This window comes from Amphiura filiformis, chromosome 4 (genome assembly GCF_039555335.1).
Source record: "Amphiura filiformis chromosome 4, Afil_fr2py, whole genome shotgun sequence".
Taxonomy (NCBI): Eukaryota; Metazoa; Echinodermata; class Ophiuroidea; order Amphilepidida; family Amphiuridae; genus Amphiura; species Amphiura filiformis.
This window is the reverse complement of record NC_092631.1, coordinates 35,315,265-35,338,315: the sequence shown is the minus strand read 5'-3', so window position 1 is coordinate 35,338,315 and position 23,051 is coordinate 35,315,265. Positions and strand designations below refer to the sequence as shown.

General features: G+C 35.7%; 1 protein-coding gene across 1 annotated transcript in view; it reads right to left on the bottom strand.

Moving 5' to 3' along the window:
- The window catches only part of LOC140150838 (histone deacetylase 4-like), a 130,898-nt gene that overhangs the window by 34,451 nt on the left and 73,396 nt on the right, over positions 1-23,051 (bottom strand). Inside the window, 4 exon segments of the mRNA XM_072172981.1 lie at positions 648-741; positions 744-767; positions 15,988-16,141; positions 18,372-18,583. Coding sequence (XP_072029082.1) covers positions 648-741; positions 744-767; positions 15,988-16,141; positions 18,372-18,583 — 484 coding nt within the window.

The window sequence follows — 23,051 nt, the reverse complement described above, 5'->3', positions numbered from 1 at the left end:
ATGGAATGAACACATTAGGAAGCTCCATTTGTATTTCATACACCCACTGAGAAAGATTCAACCTGAATCTTCCACTGATGAAGAGCATGTATCAAATGGAGCTGCTTCTGTGTTCATTGACTTCATTCCATTTGAAATTCATACTTCCCGTACAGAAGGTATTTTCAAAATCATCCACAGGGGGAGCGTGGATTAAATAGAATAGCCCATTATAAGCCAATGGTGCAATTGACCTTTTTGGTAAATCCCATAAGCCTTTGAGGGTAGACCTGTGATGCAGTCACGCCAATACGCACATGTTCGCTAAACGATGTGAACATCGGCGTGATGTCAAATGACGACATCTCAGGTTTACCTGCAAAGGCTGGGGGGATTTACCAAAATTGTCAATTCATCACTGATAGTTCAAATATTTGTCCTTCATTAGTTTTTGTACCCATCTCTTCCAAAGGTTATTCTACGAGTATAGAAGCTTATTAAGGTTAAGGAACCGTGTCCTCAAAGATTGTCATGTTTGTGCTGTACAAAAAATAACTGCCACTTGAATGCAGTAAGGTTGTAAGTGCTTTGTTGTCACTATGCACTTATGACCTTCTTGTATTCAACTGACACTGAGGCTGCCCCCTCACCATCACCAAGTCACCTACCAGTGTCTGAATGTCTGTGGAGGGGAATGGTTGAGGCCACTGGCCTGCATTTCAGCTCTCTGCTTCTTATTCAATAAGAACTTCTGTAGTTTTCTTTCACTTCTTCTGATGGAGTTGCACCTGGTAAACAACAACAAAAAATAAACTTTCCACATTTAGAAGGCTGTTGATATGAATTTTCAAATGAAGGTGAAATTATAAGATCATAAAATAAAAACCGTATTGTTTGTAATAAACGCCCCCGGTGCGTAGCATTTTCCAAAAACGTGTGTATTAGAAGTGAATTTACAGTGAAAAAACCTACAAAAGTGGTGGCAAACTTCAGAAGATTCCCTCACTTTCGGCTTCAAATTCAAGATGGCGGTGCCCGTGAGAACCGTGTGGAACATGATATTTTTTGCGACAAATACAACAAAATTACATCCGTCTATGCATCATCAAACAAGAATCTGATGAAATTAGTTAAATTCTACCATGAACTGGTGAATGGAAGTATGAGTCATAATAGGTTTTGTCCATGCAATTTAGCGATCGTCACCGACATGACTGATGCAAGTTTGAAGCTTGATATGGCATGGAAATGTTTGCATTTTTGTCCATGTTTCATTGAAAAATTGGGAGGGGGCATTTTTTATAGGGTGTATATGGAGTGTGAAAATTTCAATATCATTAACCTGGCGTTCATTGAGTAAACACACAGTCTAGTCTGCATTTTACTTGTTTCCCCATCAAGTTGGTGTACCTTGCTCTTTTTCTTTCCAGTTGTTTGTATATAGGTACCCTCTTTTGATCGTTTATTGATCCTTGATGTGTTTTATGTCCTTGGATTCACCATTACCCACTTGTACCAGTGTCCATTTAAAAAAAAAGTATCCTGCTTTCAAAGAAGATGCACAATAAACTGAGATGAAATGTATATCTAATAAAAATAAAATATACATAAAATAGATTTTTTTCTTAAAACATCAATCCTGTTTTCAAAGAAGAGACAATACCTCAAAATAATACTTTGATGTCTTTTCTTTTATTTCATGCCATTAGTGGTTCAATGGGCCGATATATCTTGTTATTTATATCCTTGTAACGGAAATCATAACACATATTCAAATTGTTTTATTCCATTTTTAGATCAGCAAATGACAAGATACAAACTAATGATTAATTGTATTTGTTGAACCAAAATAACACTCCAAATTAATACAAATTGTTTTTCTATTCTTAGGAATATTCTCTATTCTTAGGACTATTCTCTGGTTTCAGAGAAGAATGGCAGTCCCTTGATCAGATTGACGCGAGCGCCCTGTTAATTTACGCGGAGCTTTGTTTGCGCTGACCAATGTTTCGATGCATAATCGGCCAATCAGATTAGCGCATCGGTTGTTATCATTGTCAGACGCTTGAATCAGCCAATCAGAACCCCAGTTCTGTGTTGATGCTGTGCACGCACTCAAAATATAAACAATTGCCATTCTTCTTTGACAGAAACTGTAAATAGTACCTCAACACCCTGTTACAGTAAACAATAATATATCATTTATATAAAGACAGGATCTATAGCTCATTATTCTAAACATATTTACAATCAAGAAAGCTATCTCAAAAGGGTCCCATTAGAAAAAAAGTTTCATGCTATCCGTTGTCTCCTCTAAAATCACATCCTCCACAACTGATTCATTAAAAACACAGCAACAAAGATTACAAAAAGATAAAAATATCTGGGTAAGTATATAGCATTATCCAACTAGCCCATTATCCCACACACCCCTGTTTATATACATATAGTAACAACTTGACGTTGTAGCTTGTGGGCGCACCCACCCACTACGCATTTACACTGATCGCTAGCAAACCGTATGCATCTACCAACACAAAAATTTCAATCTTTTCAGCTAACACTACGGGATCCATAAAAGTGACAGATATTTTGTTGACAGTCACAATAACAGTATGAAAAGTAATAACTTTGATTGAATTGAACTTAAATTATACAAGTATTGCGGTTCTACAATTGTTGCTTGTTGCTTGATGAATGGATAAAATAAAATTGATTGATTGATTGATTGATGTTTAGCTCGAATTGTCCAGCAGGGGGACTTTATTTTGATAGTTGTTTTTGATATTACAAAACTTGGTATGCCGTTTTGCTTTAACTGCACATGCTGCAAGATTAATGGAATAATAACACCACAATATTTACGCAATCAAATGTAATTTACCATTTGTTCCTCCTTTCTAATTCTTTAAAATACAACTATTTTGAACGTGCATATAAAATGCTTGTAATTGGCAAAAGTGACAACTCACCTTATACAAAGATTTGTACGGAATGGTACCATCAATTTAAGAGCAGGCTTCACTTAGTGTATACATGCATAAATTCAGCGCAATCTGCGGGGGCCGAACCAAAAGTAATTCAAAATTTCCTTGAATTCAGAATAGGAAAAACTGAAAATGCATTTTATGTGTGGGATGTGCACTTGCGACTTGAAAGGAATCTCTAGTACTCCCAACTCCAGGCCATAATTTAGTGTAGGCAATTTGTGCAGCAAAAATTTGTATAGCAATTGTGTATTTTACATGCAAAATACCATAACATTGTGTATTTAATTTTCTTAAAATGTGGAGCATTTTGCTATGCGATATCAGCTATAATATGCCCTGCCCAACTCATGACTTGGTTTATAATTTATAATAACAAACTTATACCCAGCAAACACAAAATGTCTTACAGAACATGTTTAGTACCTGTCGCATATGAAGGGTATAACAAAGGGTATAAAATATTTTAATAACATTGAAAAACATTTTTGAAAACTTGCTGCAAATCATTCTAAATATAATGTTATTACAGTGGTGACATAATATTTTGAAAACACAATTGCTCAAAAATATTTGAAATATCATTTTGACAACAGTATTAAAATGATGTTGTTGCATTTTTCCATATAAAACAACTTTAAAACTTTCTAAGGACCTTTAAATAACCCGACATTTAAATGTTAGTAAAATGTTTTGTCCAATGCCGCACTTTTATAACATGTTTGTAACATTTTTGTGCTGGCTGGGTAGTACACCCCGAAACTCATTTAGTTATTAGTTATATTATTATTCTAGAATTCAACCACTTTTATTGTTTTATTTTTATGGAAAACACTTTAAGTATAGAATCTTGGACAATCGTATCCATGCATTTTACGAATAAAAATACCATCTTCAATATCCTGTATAACAAGAAAAGAAGCCTTAAAAAAACTTCAACAACTTGAACATTATTAGCAGAAAAAAAGTACAAGACATATGGCAACTGTCTATGCACCTGTACACATGCACTCTGTTGAATGTCAAAGTAACAAAATTACTAGCTTAAATTCTGGCTTAAATTATGATGATTTTTACTTTGTGCCTATTTTTGCAATTTTCTCAAAAATTATAGCACATTGGTGACAAGATATGTATATTATAGGGGCAAGGACTACAACTACTGCACTGAAATTTCAGCAACTCAAGACAAGTAGTTATTGATTTATTGATCAAATATTGGCTTTCCCTCATTTTTGACTAACTCCACAACTGTTGTCTGTGCTGAAATAAAATTTCCAGTGCAGTAGTTGTAGTCCTGCCTATAATATACATATTTTACTTGTCACCAATGTGCTATAATTTTGAGAAAATGCAAAAAAGGCACAAAATTGGGCAGGGTGTAGTACCCCCTTTGATTATGTATGTAAATTAGATCTACCTAACCACAGGTTTTTTACCAAGAATTTATGGCTATTTATGGGGATGACATCAAAGAAGACAAAGTCAGGACAGAAAGAGAAGAAATTGTTATGTTAAGTTATTCCCGGTAATGCTATAAATCAATATTATAACAATATTTTCTAACAAATGAAAATGAAATGGAATATTTTCATCTGGAATATTATCAATGTATATTATTTATTAGGTAATGTGTGAAAATATTAGAGGGTTCCTCAAATGATTATGGATGTTAACAAAACTAAAAACTTGAAAAACATTAAGTGAACAAAAAAAAAGCCCCTGCCCTGCTCATCCCTGGTTTTACCAGAACTCACAATATAATATTTGTGCTCTGACACAAAAATAATCACTACAATGGCCTATTAAAAATGTCAAAAGAATATGTTTTGAATATTTGCTCAAACCTATGGTATGGCAACGCATGATATCACTCGTATTGTTTATGACTTGTTTCCAACCATACACAATCCATTACATTCTTGCAGATCTATATTTAACTCATGTTTGCACATGTTTTGACATAAACCTATATTTAGCACACAATGTACGCTGAAGTATGGCTAATTTTAGCCTGAAAGCATTAGCGTGTCTTCATTTCTATTTGTACAATGCTCTGATAAAACAACCTTGATGTGATAGTGGATGATTTTATTGGGTTCGTTAAATTTGTTAAAAGGATAAAGCCAATGAAATAAACATTAAATAAATGATCTCAATGAAACTACATTTGGACTGAATGGGATCAAAAGTATCCATATATCATGGTGTTACCAATCAATGAAATCAATCAAACTAGAGAAATATTTCAAACAAATGAAGTAAACTTTCAATTTTCTTCTAGATCCATCACTTTTTTATATTTCGACAAATAAGTTGTTATTTAGTTGGCAAAAAATAACCATAATATAACATTGACAACATGCACAGTATTCATCTTTTATTTCTGATCTTTTCTGGCTTAGCATATTCCTACTGTAAAGACCCAATAAGACTATAGTCAATATACCTCAACAATTCTCTACAAAATTCTTTGAACCATTTCCTGAGTTTGGATTCTTTTCCTCACACTATACAGGCAAACACAGGCAAAGTTGATGTAACTAAATTAACCGACTTCACTTCTCTTATACTAAAAAAACACGGGGGACTATTTTAATAACACCCCAGGCCCAAGTTAAAATTACAAACAAAGCCTTACAGGTAATCTTGCTCAGAAAAGTGTTAATATTAAACTTCCTTAGGTATCTCAGGCGCCGAGTTATTAACACTACAACCAATCCTTTCGCCAATTTTGTTCAGCAGACCATCAAACTTGGAATCGGAATGAAACATTGTCATTGCACGTTTTGTACATTAAAAGATCAACTTCTTATGTATTACTTTATAACATCATATCAATTTGGGCGCAAAAACCTGATTTTGGCTGCCCCAATGTGTTGATGGCCACCCCAATATTTTCGACTTACAATATGGTCCTGGGCAGTATTGCTAAAAATTTCAGCCCACCGCTAAGGGTTTTAACCATTAGCGGTGGGCTGAAGAAATGGTGCTAAAAATGTGTTAAACAGTGTGTTAAAAAGTGTTAAAAATCACCAATTTTTCTCTTCATCATGTTAGTTTCTCTATGCAAATTAAGCAACCAAAGGACATGGTATTATAAAGTGGAAAAGTCAGCCAATACTTCTCTGAACTACTGTTTTAAAAGTTAGTGCAAAACTTCAACAACAAAAAAACACCTAACCAATTGGTGGGTTTGCTAACCCTATAACCATGTGGCTAGCATTATAAGACTAGAGATATCCACCTCACCTGACTGACACTTTCACTCCACCTAAATATAACTACACATCCTGTTTACATGTCACACGTTGCTTGGGATGGACGCAAAAATAAATGGATGAATTGATGGCTGGATTTAGGGCATCATTGGCACAAGATGGAAGAGGCAACAATGATATTCTCACTATACTTTTGCAATATTATGGAGCTTCCCATCCTCTGCATTGTTCTCAAATTTAGTTGGACTATAAAGAGAGAGATTCTATTTTTATTTTTAATCTTGCAATAAATAGTACTCTGTTCTTGTTTTTCCCCGGAAACTCAACAAAGAAAGCAATGCATCGACCGTGTCTTGGGCTCGAGCCAAGTAAGCCCGGCAAGTGAGTTTACATGGTTGCTATGGGCATGGAATTTGACTTTTTTTAGCATATCATATAGCTATTAATATTCCACTTGGAGTGCAGCATACTTGTGGCTTGGTATAGACCCTATCCATGTGTGTACACAAAAATGTTGATGCAATTGATTCAAGGCCTATTCAGCGATTTGCTCATTTGGAAAATCGTAAAAAATCAGTTTTTTTGCAACTTTGTTATTAGAATAGACATGCTAAAATAGCCTGCTATGCTGTGTATTAAAAACAAAATTGGACATTTTGAATAAAGAGAAATTGGCTCCATGTATTTGAATGAGATTTAACTTGAGACTGCACTCCCCCCCTCTGGTCACTATGCCACTGTGAAATGGAACTTAACGTTCCCAAAATATAATTTTCAAGTTGATGGGATAAAAAACCTGAAAATAAATGATACTGAATACATCTTTTTACCATAATATCAAAATAAGTTTACTAAGGGATATGTAAAAAAAAATAGAAATTGGTTCTTCTTTTTATTTTCATGAGAGAACAATATTTTGAAAGGGTTCTACAAACATGTATTTCAAAGTTAAAACATGCAATTTGAACTGTTCTTGCAAAAGAAATCTGCTTGCTTTTCTTACGTAAACTAGAAAATCCATTTCCCCCCTTTGATATTTTCACCTGGAATAAATCTCATTTGCTGTTGAAATATCAGGCTAAACATAACAATGATGTAAATCTTTTAAATCAGAATAAAAATGAACATAGAGTTTACAAACAGTACAAAGCTTCTACCTCTTTCCAGGTTGTTAACTCGGAGACATTTTATTGATGAAAATAGTAAAAAATATATAACCCTGACACTAACTGGCGCAAAATCTATTTTTATAACTAAAGCGTATCTATATTGGTTTTTTCTCTAACCATCTTACATCAGTCTCTTATACTGAAACTCAATCCATGTAATTTAATAGCATAGGATATAGTGTGAGTGGGTGGGCAGAATGTTAAGTCTGTCAAAGAGTTCAGTTAGTTTGTAAAATCCGCTTTCATTTGAATTGCGAGTATAGAAGAAGAAAACACACACACACACCCCCACACACAAAATCAGTATATCTTTGGGTTTTTTTACATTTCTGTGCTTTAACAATATTAAATTGAAAATGAAGTCAAATATGACTTGGTTTATTAAAGAAAGACACAAAGGAAGACTGAATAAACTAAAGAACAGATTAATATGACTGACTGACTGACTGATTGACTGAATGAATGAATGACTGACTGACTGACTGAATGACTGAATGAATGAATGAATGACTGACTGACTGAATGACTGAATTCAGATGAATTAAATGAATGATGACCAGGTTAATATATATGGACAAACAAACAAACTGAACTGAAACTGGCTTATAATACAAGTCGTCAATTCCATATCTACTGAAAATTCAAGCTTATCCACACAACTTTATACTTAAGAACCCTCTTGCCCTAGATATAACTTGAGCACTGGGTCATGGCTTCACTTACATACTTTTACCTACAACTAACCCTAGCAACAAGTCGTTATCCAGAATTACAGCTAATTACAGTTAACCGGAAGTTGTTGTCTGTGTACAACTAACCACAGAATCAGCTAAACCAAGGAAGAACCTAATTTATGTGAACGTCACACGCTCAAGTTATTTCTGACGTGATGCACAGAGCTATCATCACAAGGTTTGCCAACTAATTATCATTCAACAACTACTATCAATAGATTTATTACCAGTATTAATACAACAACAACAACAAACATTGAATGAATGAATGAATGAATGAATGCATTCATGAACGAACGAACGAATCAGGGATGAAAGTTCACTTTTGACAAAAAGCCTGAAAAACAGCGTGAACATGACTATAATGGCCTTAAAATGGGCTGAAAATAAAAGAAATTGCATAAATCTGGACTATAAAAGAGCAAAATTCAGGAGAAAGCCTAAAAACTTACATCCCTGATGGATGAATGAATGAACCAAACAACAAACAAATGAACCAATGAAGGAATCACTAAAATATTGCCAATCTAGCCATGTAAATGTAGTTCACATGCCACAGATAGCACACACCCACCCACCCATTCATCACACCATTGCCTAATTAAGCTAATTAAGCAATGAAATCTTGTGGACAGTGTTAGTTAACCTGCAAATGACGTCAAACGGGAAACCTACATAGTTTGCTGCTCATACAAGTCGCGTTCTTACAGCCACATACATCTTAGGATTTCAGTGCACTGATCATCTGTCAAACCCACATTTGCCAACACAACAGATCACACCAAGTTTATAAAGCCCCATTGCTGTATGATTTGGGGCATATGGAAGAACATTCATTCTGAATCCTAACTATATTTAAATAGTCCTTGGAAGGGCTACATTGTATAGAGTGGGACATTATTGTTTCATTGCTAATACAACCCATGGTCGCAACTTGTGTACACCGATTAGCTCATTGGTAAGACTATTAATTAATTGTCATGTGCCATGCTCTTGAGGTGGTCAAAACTTCCATGATGCCCAAAGTGATTAAAACCGGGGTTTAAACCGGTCAAAGCATGGTTTAAACTGGGCAAAACTAGTCAATACTATTCAAAGTATGATTAAACATGCATTTATTGGATAATAAACACTCAAGTTGTCTCAGATTGATATTGCTTTTTTGTGTATGGTAAATATACATGTATAAATGAAAATGTGCAATCTTCAGGATTACAACAAATTTATTCACCACAAACTCCCTCTGAGTTGCCACCACAAAATAAAACAATATTTTATGCAATCTCAATAAATTGTAAAATTGTGGATGCAGTTATGGTTTCAGTAAAGGTTTCCAACTTTTTGAGATTTATGCTACAATATGAACATATGAATATACATATGGTTTCAGTAAAATGTAAAGGTTTCCAACTTTTTGAGATTTATGCAACTATATGAACACAACTATTGTCTGTCAAGCCTTGATCAATTCCAAAAATAAAACTCAATTAAAATTCTCCTGTGGCTTTGCTGATGATGAGCATGTGGGACTATTATCCACAGTGAATCTGCCACAGATTTTACTCGTCCCAGCATGTATCCCACACCTGTATGTGAAACATAGCAAGTATGACTTCCCTTGGATGGATTGAGTTTCACCCACCATGCGATTGCTTGCAACAAGTGAATATTTACTTCGCAACAGCTTGCAAGTTCAACAGGAGGACAGGGTTGCCAAAAGATTTCAGCCCGAATCGCGGGTCAAATAATCGAAAAGTCACCCAAATTTTCTCTTTAACATTGGTTTCTATGGGGCATGAAACTATTGGAAATCGCGGGAACCAATGTTGAAAAGTCGCCCAAATTATTTCTTAACCATTGGTTTCTATGTGATAGGAAATTGTCAAAAATCGCGGGGAAAATCTTTAAAAGTCGCCCAATTGGGCTACCAAATCGCGGGTTTGGCAACCCTGCAGGAGGAGTACATGCATTTTAGAATCTTCTCTACATGGTTTTAACATTATATGACCACCAAAATAGACAGCCAAATATTTGATCATATGGTATAAACATGGTCAAATTTCCAACTAATTTTAAGGAAACCAATCTTGGATGGGACATCCCTCATCCATGACAGTTTAAAAGAGTTAGAAAAGGAGTTCTTGCTCGCAGGCCACAGAGGGCTAACCACATTTCAACTATCTGCATTTGAGGACCACATACACCTTGTTTTTTCTATGTTTACTGTACATTTCATAGCTAGGAACTATTTTAAACTGTTGTGATTCGGTAGTTCACAGCATCTTGGCAGATGAGCTTTGGCAAAAATTACATTGATCATTTCATAGCGAATGTGTAGAAGAATTCAAATATCACAGATATACTTTTGTAGGTCCTGTGATTCTTCAGTTAGGGCTGAAACAACAACACTTTTGTCAAATGTACATAACTCATTAACAATAATAAATCAAGCGAGTTTTCAAAGTATATGATATATAGAATATACTTTTGCAAAACATCAAAGTGTTATTTTTGAATATATTGAATTAGATAATGAAAAACATTTTTTTTTGCTGCTTCGACCAATAAAACCTAATCTACCATTCAGGGTCAACCAGGCCTCCTATTAAGAACCCCTGTGTAAGAAGAATGAGGAAATATCTACAAGATTCAGTGACGAAGGAGAAGCAAACACAAAACAATTCTGATTTTATCTGTCTGTCTGTCTGTCTCATTACTCGACAGTTCTTCATTTCAAATTGGTTCAAGTCCAATAGTACACCTGTTTTCCTTATATTTATAATCTCTTCATCATTCAGTAAAAAACAAAAGAAACTCTGCCATTTGATATTCTCACAATTGCATATATCCTTCTTGAGTAGCTAATCTTCTCTGAACCTTTGCCAGAAAGCATGTGTTTGAAGATAGGTCCTTAAAGTCGTCTATTTTGGGAGGGAGACTTAGCATTGACCGGTTGTGGCTTGACTTCATAATGGTATTTGTCTCTTCACACGTACGCAGTGTACTCAAGTTATTTGGCAATATTGCAGGCTAAATTTGGACATGACTTGTAAAATTTATCTCTATCATTGTGTGGGCTGACTTGTAATGAAATGTTTTCAACATTAAAAAAAATACCATCAGCCTAGGTCAGGCATGAGAATATATCTTATATTTGGAAACAAGAAACAATTTACAAATTCTGAAAAACATGAAGCATATAAAATGCTGTAAAAAAAGGCTAAAAGCCCAGGTTAGAAAGAAATAAAAACACTTGGGCAACAAGAGAAACAGATAGTCCTGGTTAAATAGGAAAATTCTCATGCCTGCTAATTTTGTTCCCCACTGCAAATCCATTTCTCCATCATTAATTCATGGTGGTTCAGATATCATCCGTATTTAAAATTGCATTATTTAGACAGCAAGTTGGGTACTAAACAACCAACAGAACAATTTGAATCTTTACCCAGAGCAGCCAGCACACATAGACACTCTAACCAATTGAGCCATGGATGCATGCTCGAGAAGAAAGGAAGATTGAAAAATATAGATTCACCTAATTGTGAATTTTGTTCATTTTGAACAATTCCAACTAAAAATGAAAGTGTTTTTTTTTTTTACTCATGTTTTACCACTACACTAGTGGTTTCATCAGACTGGCAACTCATCACGTCTGACTGCTTGCTTTTATAGGTAACAGGATGCACCGTAGAGGTGTGGGTAAGTGCGTAGCCCCCACCCCGTCCTTTTCTCCAGGCCCCCGGGTAGGAGCGGCCTGGGTATGCCACTGGATATCATGTTTGTGCCAAAATGAAGGTGTACAAAGGGTAGTTTTTCAGGGGAAGAGGGGGACAAGGGACATAACAGTAGGCTTCTTTCGCACAATACGTTTTCATCTGGTTGATCTACTAAACATTAAATTTCTAAATTTCATCTTGCCATGTTTTACCGAAAATTCCCAGAAATGTGTCTGGAGATTGTTACAACATATGTATGGAAAATTATGCAATTAAATAGCAAATTTGTTGGATATACCAGTATTTTCAAATTATTTGCATGATTATCACAATCATGTCTGAGATCGTAAAAAGAATATGTATGGTAATGCAATTAGATTGTAAATTTGTACCATTTAAAACTCCACACAAATGTGTCTGGAGATCATTAAAAATATATATATATGGAAATGTAATTAAACTTGAACTTTGTATGAAATATTTGAACGTAATGAAGTACCAATGCAGCTGCAGGATTTGTATCTTTTCATCTATGAATGTTTAATTGATCTCTTTAATATACCACCACACCTGGTTATATTACTTAAAGCATGCTCAGATGGTCTTTGACCCTGTTCACATTAGAAAATGTCTTGCTTCCACAAAGATTAATATTGATCATGATTAACTACTAATTAAGCAAGCATACACATTACACTAAACGATGACATTGTACTGCACACATTTCATGAAAAATAACGAAGATCAAACAGCAGGCCCTACAGCTTTATTTAGAGCTGTACCGTTGACCATTCATACATGCTTAGATAGCGAGAACCAACCAGAGCAAGTGCTAGAAAAATCCACACCATACATTGATTGTGTATACACTGTATATGCACAGGCGCAAACTCAGCAAACTACGCGCAGTGTTTTAGGACGCGTTCATTTTTCTTGCGGGTTGATGCATTTATATATGCTTTTATTTTCCAACACTTTTAGCTTGTGTCTAGCTAAAGCTGCCCTTGCTAAGTAAACCACACAGACGACACAGGCACATTGTTGTTAAACGGTGATGAACAACGGTGAAACAGGATTGAATCCCTAAACCAAGGTTATGGGTTAAGCTTATTCGCAAGATGTACAAAGCACCCAGGACAAAGCATGGCTATTCTTTCGGCACAAATGAACTAGTTTCATCAAACTAATGTGTAAAACTGACCACCTATCATGACAGATCTACATGTAGGCCAAGGGGAGAGAGACACCTGACAAATCCTGACTGACTAATATCATTGTGTGATTAGCACAGCTGACATTATCTGTTCTCTCCTGTTTCCTGTTGATCTAACATGTAAACACACAATATGAAGTCATACAACTTGGTAGGGGCAACTTCTGAATAGTTAGTCGTCTCAACAAACCCCAATCTTAACCCTAATCTTAATCTCTAAATCCAAACCGTAATTCTCACCCTATTCACTAAATCCTAACCCTAAAATCTATCCCAATATGCCAAATGGTGTAACTATAAGACATCACAAGAATCCTGCAAGTTGAAATTTGGGTTCTATCATTAACACTTGTTTATTATGACTTCCTAACACTCTGCACCTGCTGTCTCTGATATCTGTCGCACACATAACACGTAATCACGTTTTCTTGCTAGCCGTGAGCAATCTATTGTTTGGATCTAATTACATTAGATGAAAATAAAACAATTTTGTGACCACTGCATGATATGGTGCAGTGCTGAATGTGTGAACAAATTAAGGCAGTGTGAGGTTGCAGGTTCAAATCCCATTGATCACCACTAACATGTTACAGTGCAATTCTCGCGATTCACAATACGATGCACCGCCAGCAGCTGCTCTGGTCAGTTCAATTTTTGACCTGCCAGGATCGACATCACAGTGCTAACCACCACAGGATTTTCACATGTGTGATGATTTAATAATAATAATGTTGAAAACAGTTCCACAAAGGATTCTGTGAGATCAATTAGTGCGCAATCTGCGCATTCATGTGTATCATCATTATTTCAACAACTCCTCCTATACCTTTGTACAGGAGCCAACCGTTGTTAATCCGTGATGAATCCACACTTTTACTGTAGCGTATCTGCCAACGCCAGCGAGACTACAGCGTTACGCGAGAGCGCGTAAAATTCGTCATGCATGGAACCTTTGTGCGTATGCAAGCTTACAAGTTGAATTCAGTATTTTCAGATAGCGGCTAAATTGTGCCGTTTTATTCTGTAGTTTTATTGATGATATTAAGAGAGAAATCATCGAAGTTTTTGTAAGGCCTAGTGACAATGATTAACTGACATTTCCTCGTGAAATAATCGTGAATTATACGATTTTTAGCTTCTTTTCGTTGTTGAAAGGGATTCAATCATGTTTTACCGTTGTTCATCACCGTTTAACAACTCGCGTCCGGCGCGTCTGCGTGGTTTACTTCGCTCGGGCAGCTAAAGCTGCCCTCGCGAAGTAAACCACGCAGACGACGCGTCCGCATCGTTGTTAAACGGTGATGAACAACGGTGAAACATGATTGAATCCCTAAATCGACATTTACACAAACAATGACACAGGTTCCTGTGTTTTAATCGTATTACACGGGCTTTGGATGTCAACATTTTCCCATGATGCATTTTATATTTTCACCTCTCCCCAGCATAAATGTATTAATGATATTGCTCCGGCATATTTATCTGTACTCCTTTCACATTATGTTCCCACCCGTACACTTCGATCTGGAAACATGCAACTTCTTCAAGAAAGAAAATCCAACCGCACATGGGGTGACAGATCATTTGCAATCGCAGCTCCACGTCTATGGAATGAACTGCCTATTTATATTAGAACTGCTAAAAATGTAACTGTGTTTAAAAAGTTGTTAAAAACTCATCTTATGTCAGAGACATTCTGTAATTCTTAAGTTATGTTTCTTAATTTAGTTCCAGTTTTCTTTGTCTTGTTAGTTTTTGTTTTTTGTTTTAGTGCCTTGATCGCTCTTAATTGAGTGGATATGTGCCTTGTCGCTATTATTATTATTATTATTATTATTATTATTATTAAAAAATCGACAGAATTGAGCAAATTATACTTTACCTTGCTTGAGACAGGTACTTCAAGGTTGTGGGTATCAATCCAGAGAACATGGATTAAGACACAAATTACGATACATTCAGCGTTCGATTTACTTTGTGCAGAAGAGCAAAATGACCCCCATTTTGGACAATCTACTACACAAATTGCAGCTTGTATAGCAATTTTTTACAATGTAAACATGCTAATATTAAAAGAACATCACCTAAATACCGTACTGACGCGAGTATAGTCCCACCCCGTTTTTTGGGTGAACATTTTTCAAAATTGGGTGGGACTTTACTCGAAGGTGGGACTATACTCGCGTTAGTACGGTAATGTTTTCCCTAAAATTGCTATGTACATTTTTCAAAGTAAATTGAACCCTGGATACATTGCATGAAAAACACACTTAAAGGAAATCTGTACCATAAACTAATCAATGGCTATATAGTTGCAGTAATAATAAAAACGACAAACAGTAAAAGTCCCAAGCTTATATACGTCCAAATAAAGGAGAAATTCTTAATTCCTTCGACAATCAGCGATCAGTTTGTAATCCATGGTGGCGGCCATATTGATACCCGATGTATTTTATTACGCTGTAACGGTACCCGATTTTGAAACCAGCGAAATCCGTTACGAGCCTCGTCCCTCGTGAACTTTGGTGACACGGCGAATACTACCAAAGTTCAGATTCAACATTCGTTCAAAAGAAAACGCGACAATTTTTACCCATAAAACTACAGAAAACATAAAAAATGTATTTTAAGTAATATTTATGATCAACAATGTCTTTTGAGAACGAAAAGTAAAAACAGCACTAAAACCAAAATTAAGCTGTGGGGGTCGCGAATGCCATAGCAACACTACGCTTGCCGCGGGTCTGTGTGAAAGGTTACACTACCGCTTGTGGCAGAAAGGATTCGCAAGCAGCTATCATGGCGCTTCCATGAATCGCAGAAACGAAGGATTAAAAGTGCTTTTTCTTTGTTAGGAATATTCTGAAATTCATATAGACCGTCTGGTATGTTTAATTTAGGGGTATATAACTATATTAGCCATTGATTAGTTTATGGTACAGATTTCCCTTAACTATGAAACACTTACTTGGTTTATCTTTCTTGGCCAACAACTGTTGTAGCTGCTGTTTTTGTTGCTGCTGCTGCTGTAGTTGCTGTACTTGTTTCTGTTGTTCTATTTGCTGTTGCTGCTGCTCCTGGCGCTGTTGTTCCAGTACTTTCTCCCGGTGCAGTTGCTGTGACTATGAGGGAAAAGCACATAACACAATAGCAAAAATAGTAACCATCAAGTATTTGGGGGGGGGGTCATTTTTTAACTATCATTGGCATTAGAACTAAATCAAATTTGATGCAAGCTTGCTTGGCCAGAACAGTCAAAAACATGTAGAGGTGCACCTTTTATAGGATAAGCTATTCTGCTATTAGCATTATTATTATACATACGTCAGATTTGGCCAAAGCTATTAATGCTAAACAGTAAACGCTGTCGAGTGTTTTTTTTATATGCTTTATTCTTCAACATAAATTGGCAATTTTTAGTTGGTTTTTTGCTATTAGTAAATTATAACTGCAAACCAGATTTGGTGAAGCATATTTGAACATATCTATGCAAGTCAAAATCATGGTTGTACATGCTGAATAGGTTTTAGATGTTAGCATTTTGCCATTTTCACAAGGTTGTTATATCTGAAATAACTTGCAGATAATAAGACAAGTATAAACATAGGAACGAAAATATACCACATCTTCAGCAATTCTGCTTTTATTCAACCTAAATAAAAAGTTTTTGTGTGTGCCTAAACATAAATGCCCACGCATATTTCCATCGTTTGTGAGTTTGCATGAACATTCATCCATACATTGGCCTACTTGATCCTCTGTCTAACTAAGATGCGACACAATCAGCCAAACAGTGGTTTGTCAAACAAATAAATTCTTACGAGCTTTACATTTGAACATTTTAGTTCTATTGATAACCTACAAAATCCCATCAAATTTGGACTAAAAGTTTCAAAAGATTATATCAAGTCAATAAAACAAATAAAAAATGCACAAATTTCAATCAATTCTACAGAGAAATAAGCCATTCTACTTATGTGCAAGGCCATGGAATAACTCTAGCAGTAGAGTAAATTCATAACCTCATGAATATACGCGATGCGTGAGACCTAATCAGACTTCAAAACACAAACGCGATGCACAGTTACTAATAAATATTCATAACCTCATACGCGATACGTGCGGTCCAATCAGTTTTATTCATTTGCCAAAACGCAAACGCTGAACACGGTCACTAATATTCAACAGTGGACCTCTGCGCCGTCAGCGTAAATATTAGTAACCTAATCTGTCGGGCATTGTGAAAAATCTAAACATTTTGCTTTGGACCTCGGAATATCCCTCGGTTCCAAAGGCAAAATGTTAAGATTTTTCACAATGCCCTCCAAATAACCGATGCGCAGTTATTAACCTCTAACCAGTGTCTGGTATGGAATTAAGCACAATAATGATTTTCACGCAAATGTATCCTATGCAGAAAAATAATTTACACACACTCAACTACCGTATTTAAAAATCATATGATTAAGTGCTTTGTAATTGGTTCATGGGGATCTAAGGGGGCCCTTAAAATGTACAATTTTAACGGTAAGTTAAGGGATCTGGAATGAGCGTTTTGAGCGTTTTCGACAGTATTTTTGTGGGACATGAGAGCACATCAGACCTATCGAATTGCATTCTGAATACGAAGAATGTCTTTCTGATATCAAATAATTTTCATTTTTGAAATTCACGATGTAATACAAATTTTATGACAAATTATTAAAATTTGACATTTTTCACATTTTTGATATATAACAGTCCTTGAAGTAAATTTTATAAATCTATAATGATATATTCTTAAAGTGTATGTAGCTGGGAGGAAAAGCCGACAATCAATTGAAAATTTTGACCTTTCATATTGAAGATATGGATTTTTTTCCCAAAAAGACCTAATGTTTTGTTGGTGTTTCTGGAAAAAAATCCATATCTTCAATACGAAAGGTCAAAATTTTCAATTGATAGTCGGCTTTTCCTCCCACCTACATACACTTTAAGTATAAATCATCAGATTTATAAAGTTTACTTCGAGTACTATTAAATATCAAAAATATCAATTTTTAATCATTTGCCATAAAATGTGTATTACATTGCGAATTTCAAAAAATCAAAATTATTTGATATCAGAAGGACATTCTTCAGATTCAAAATGCAATTCGATATGTCTGATGTGCTCTCATCTCCAATAAATACTGTCCAAACGCTTCATACCCCAGCCCTTAATAGACTATGACATTAAAAATCAAGATTCTTTTTGTGTAAATTTTTTGTTTTTTTTTTTTTAATTTTAAGGCTGAAAAGTGGTTCCGATAGGCCTGCATGTATATGTATGCAAACCTGTGCGGGGGACAAGCGTATCCTACAGCAACTTACCAGTAAGAACTCCTGCTGCTGTCTCTGATGCTGTTTCAACATCTGATCTTGGCTTCGCTTGAACTGGGCCATAAGAATCTGTTGCTGCCATTGTTGCTGTTGCTGTAACTCCAGCCACTCATGCTGTAGATGCCTGGTATCCATAGGACCTACTGAATGCCTGTTGACGCCTCGAGCCTCTCCTGTTGGCAGCTGCCCACTGGCAACGTCCTCTGTAAATAACAACATAAACACAACAAAATGTTATCAAAGCCTGACTTATAACAAGCAATGCAACCTTTTAAAACATTACATGCATGCATGCATGTTGCAGCCTATCATGCAATTAACAACAATAATAACAATCAGCAACGACGCAACAAGAAGTTAGTTACCCCGTCTGTAACAGGACCCGACTCCAATCCCATTCATATTATATTCCAATCATATAACTGTCGCTACACCTAATCAATCCGCCTGGCTATCCTGCTAGTTCCGTCCCAATCACTAAGCTGAACTATTATGCATAGGCAGCCTCGTAACACACCAGGCTTCACAAGGCGTGCAAGTCAAGCTATGTAATTACTACATAGATAGCCAGCCAGCCAATGCTAGCACAAATCAACATCTGATAGCAGCTGTCTAAACTCAAGCCAGCATTCGAGAACAATTTTCACCCGGACGTAATTTGTATCTTTCCAGGGATTTTCACTTTTCAAACTGACATGAGACCTCTCTATGCAACCAACAAGCTGTTGAAACCAACAAGTATATGAAGTGAAGGGAATATATTGAAGAACAAATTATATTTCTTATAAACATTGTTAAATGAGCAGGAAAACCATTATTAAACATGCAGGAAAAACATTAATCTAACATTTAATTACTGCTCATATTTTCAACTATCTAAGGAAATGGGTCACTGATACTGCAGTTTATAAATAGAATGTCATTTAAAAATGACTTAAAATATGTTTACAAGGGAGGATGGTGGCCTAACGGTTAGGGCATCCAACTCATGATTGCAAGGTTGCGGGTTCAACTCACATCAGGTCCAACATGTTGTATCCTTGGGGAAGACATTTTATTTCGCTTGCTCCACCCCACCCTGGTGTATAATGGAGAGCCGTTAGTGGTATTACCTATGCCGTTGTCGTTGACAACATGGTTTGATTATACCCTAGTGGTAGCCGAATTCATGTAAACCGCTTTGATATTTTCCTGCAAATGTTCTATCATTTTAAGTCAATAATAATTTTATAATTCTAAATCTTGCCAGAGAATAGTATTAATCTTTCTTGTTGAGTTAAAATTCATACCCACATATCAACTGGTTTGGGCTTTACTTCACTTTGCTCTGTTCCTCAGATTGTGACGCCTTCAAGTGGTGGACAGTATGGGGCATGTAGACGAGTAAGGCTCTCTTGTAGGATACATTAGCCAGTGTGACTTTTAATGAACATCATATCACTGTTTTTGAAGTCATTAGCCCCAACAGATAAAACTGACATGCCAATCATTTATTGATTTTCATTGAAATATACTGTAATCTAATTTTGATCAAACAAATATTAAAAAACTTTTATCAAAATTTGTTTGCGTGTTTTTTTAATAAAATGCTCAACTATTTAATCTACTAAATTAATATATTGCCTGGAATGTAATAAGTATAATCTTGTAATACGTTCCAGATGCAAGTTATCATTTATTTTAGAAAATTAATTTAGAGGGAAAAAGAAACGTAATTAAACATGCAGCTGCATATAACTAGAAAGCGGTATAAAAGTAGCTATATATTACCTGGCAGTGGTATGGGTGGTGGGGAATTAGTACAAATATGGACATAGGTAGGAAATGGTATAATAAAACTATAAACTTGGCAATAAATTTAGAAATCAATCTTCACTGGGTTTCTTATTTGGTGAGGCAAAACCTAGCTTATCAAAATTCTTCATGCTAAGCAGATACCAAGATACTTGGCTCACAAATTGTGTTCAACAATACGTACAAAATGTGCACATGCAAGAAAATATCCTAGTGTGACTCTCCCCTCCTTCATAATTCCTTCATTAATTTAAACATCACATCTAAAAATACACACAATTTATCATAAACTAATATCAGGATTAAATTATTCAAGATGTAAGGGTCTTTATAACCTCAAGATGGCCATGGTAGTGATTTCAGAATCAAATATTTCATGTCTAGATGGTATTGGTATAAATCATACATGTATGTGATCATAGACACCTTTTTCTTCTCTCTATGATGTGATCAACTAAAGGGCACCATTATGTACCTTATTTATACTTCCTCTAGGGACAAGTTAAGTGTGTTTAAGAGTTGTTTTTCAAACTATTTTCCAGTCAGCAGCAACAATAATTAAAAAAAGGTCCTCTTTTTCTTTTTATATCACATTCTCACCCGCCAAAAATACATTTTTGTTAGCGTAAACAACATGAACAAGGGGTGAACGAAGGGGGGGAAATGTGTAATATGGATGACATGTATGACGTCACATGTCAGTACCACCCTTTCAGCCCTATAGCAATATCAAGTGTACATGCCAGTCCCACGCGTCTTCTTCAAGGTCATAACAAGGAAAGACGTCACTTAAGAAATGATGTCACAAGAGTTATAGCTACTTAGTATAATGTCAACAGGGTATATGACTGCTGGGGGAAGAGAGAATAGAACAGGGAGGGCAAGGGAGATCAAGTAAGTCAGGCAGCGAATGAGCAAGGAGTGTGCTGCAGGGGATTTGAACATCATTATAAACAGTACAATCATGCCAAGCGATTGGCAGTCAGGTATGCATGTGTGGCAGGCTGGTATGTTGTGAAGCCATTTGAATACCAACTTGGTGGTTGGGACCATGATGTCTGATAGGATACTCTACTATATTACAATGTAGCAACATTTGAAGTATAGGATTCAAAAACAATATTCTTCCTCCCCCTACTGTCTACAAACAAACAAACACAAGAACGGGAAAGACAGAAAACAAGAAATGCCAAAGAAAAAGAACCCAAGGAAATCTTTGGCACACTTTTTTTTTAAATCAAATCAGATCAAATCTTATTATATATATGCACAAGATCTAAAAAGGCAAGTTTGAATGAGGAATTCTCAAAAGATTAGAGCACACACTCCTCTTAGCTATAGGTCCACGATAGTCAGAAAGGTCATTAGTTCAAAACCTAATAAAAGTTGATATAAATCTTAGTTCTTACCCTAACCCAAAACTCCACCCTAAACCTATAACCTATTCGAAACCTAAACATAATGCTAATAACCTGTACTCTAATCTTAACTCCTAGCCTAACCCTATCCCTAATCCTAAAGTCCGGTTCTTACTCCACGTCGCAGCGCGATGCAATGCTGCGATGCTATAAAAACTGAAATCTGAGCCAGGTTTTTACAAGCTCGGCGGTAAAAATTCTCATCGCGCGGTGGAAATTTCGGTCCGCGATGGAGTTGGATGTACATTTTAATTTCATCGCGCGATGCTGCGAGGTTTTAAAAGCATCACAGCATCGCATCGCGCTGCGATGTGGAATAAGAATCAGACTTAAGAATCAAACTCTTACCCTAACTTTAACTCTTAAATCTTAACCTAAAATGCCCTAAACCCTAGCTTTAACCATTTCGGATTCATGACCCTTCAGGCAAATTGGAAATTTTTATAAATAAGTTCAAAAACTTAGCTCACACTAAGGCCTTTAAGACCTTTTAGTAGGGAGGGTCAGTCAGGCATTTTTTGTTTAATTGCTTTTAAATGACTCTAAAAATCACCAAAATCTGGAAATAAATTAACATATAATTTTTGCATTTTTTCCATGTTTTGCATACATTTTTTTCTTCAGTGAAAATAAATCTACATTTTACCCAAAACAGCTGATTTTACATGCATACAACAATTTCCATTAAATTTTGGCCAAAACACAGCTGAATTTACATACATAGAGCAATTTTTTTTATATCTCAAAACCGGAAAATCTGGGTTGGTCAGGCCGGTTGAACAGGTTTTTTTCCCCTTTTTTGTTGCCTAATGTTTATAAAGCAAGTAAATGATATCATGCCCATTCAGGAACTTGTGGGTTACATTTCTAGAATGCATTTTTTAATATGTCTATACTTACTGAAAAGGAAGGAATTCATACTATGTTCAGGTAACGCCTCAAATGTGGAAAAGAATAGATGACCACATCCTCATCCTGGATGTCACATGACATCCAATGTCAAACAAAATTACTCTCATTTCCAATAACAAGTTTATTAACATCCATTTAGGTATCATATAGCTCAAAATTTAACCTCAGGTTGTGGGAATGTGGGGGTATGAGTTTTTGTACCCAATACACTCAAAGGTCATCTATATATGTATTCACATATTGAGGTTAAAGAACTGTGACCTGGTAGATGAGCATGTTTGAGAGCCGTATGTTTGTCATGTAAGTTTCACTACCTAAAAGGAGGGGCAGCTTTTTATTCTAAGCAATATCTGATATAAAGGCCTATATGTGGGATTCATTAACAGTAAATGTCCATTTGCAATTGCCCTGAATATTTGGCCTATATACGTGAGATTTGGTGCAAACGGATATCATTTCAGACAGAGGGGAAACATCCAAAGTTTTGTGACCACACCTAGCAACTACATGTACATTTACCAATCACCGGTTTCACCAACTTCATCAC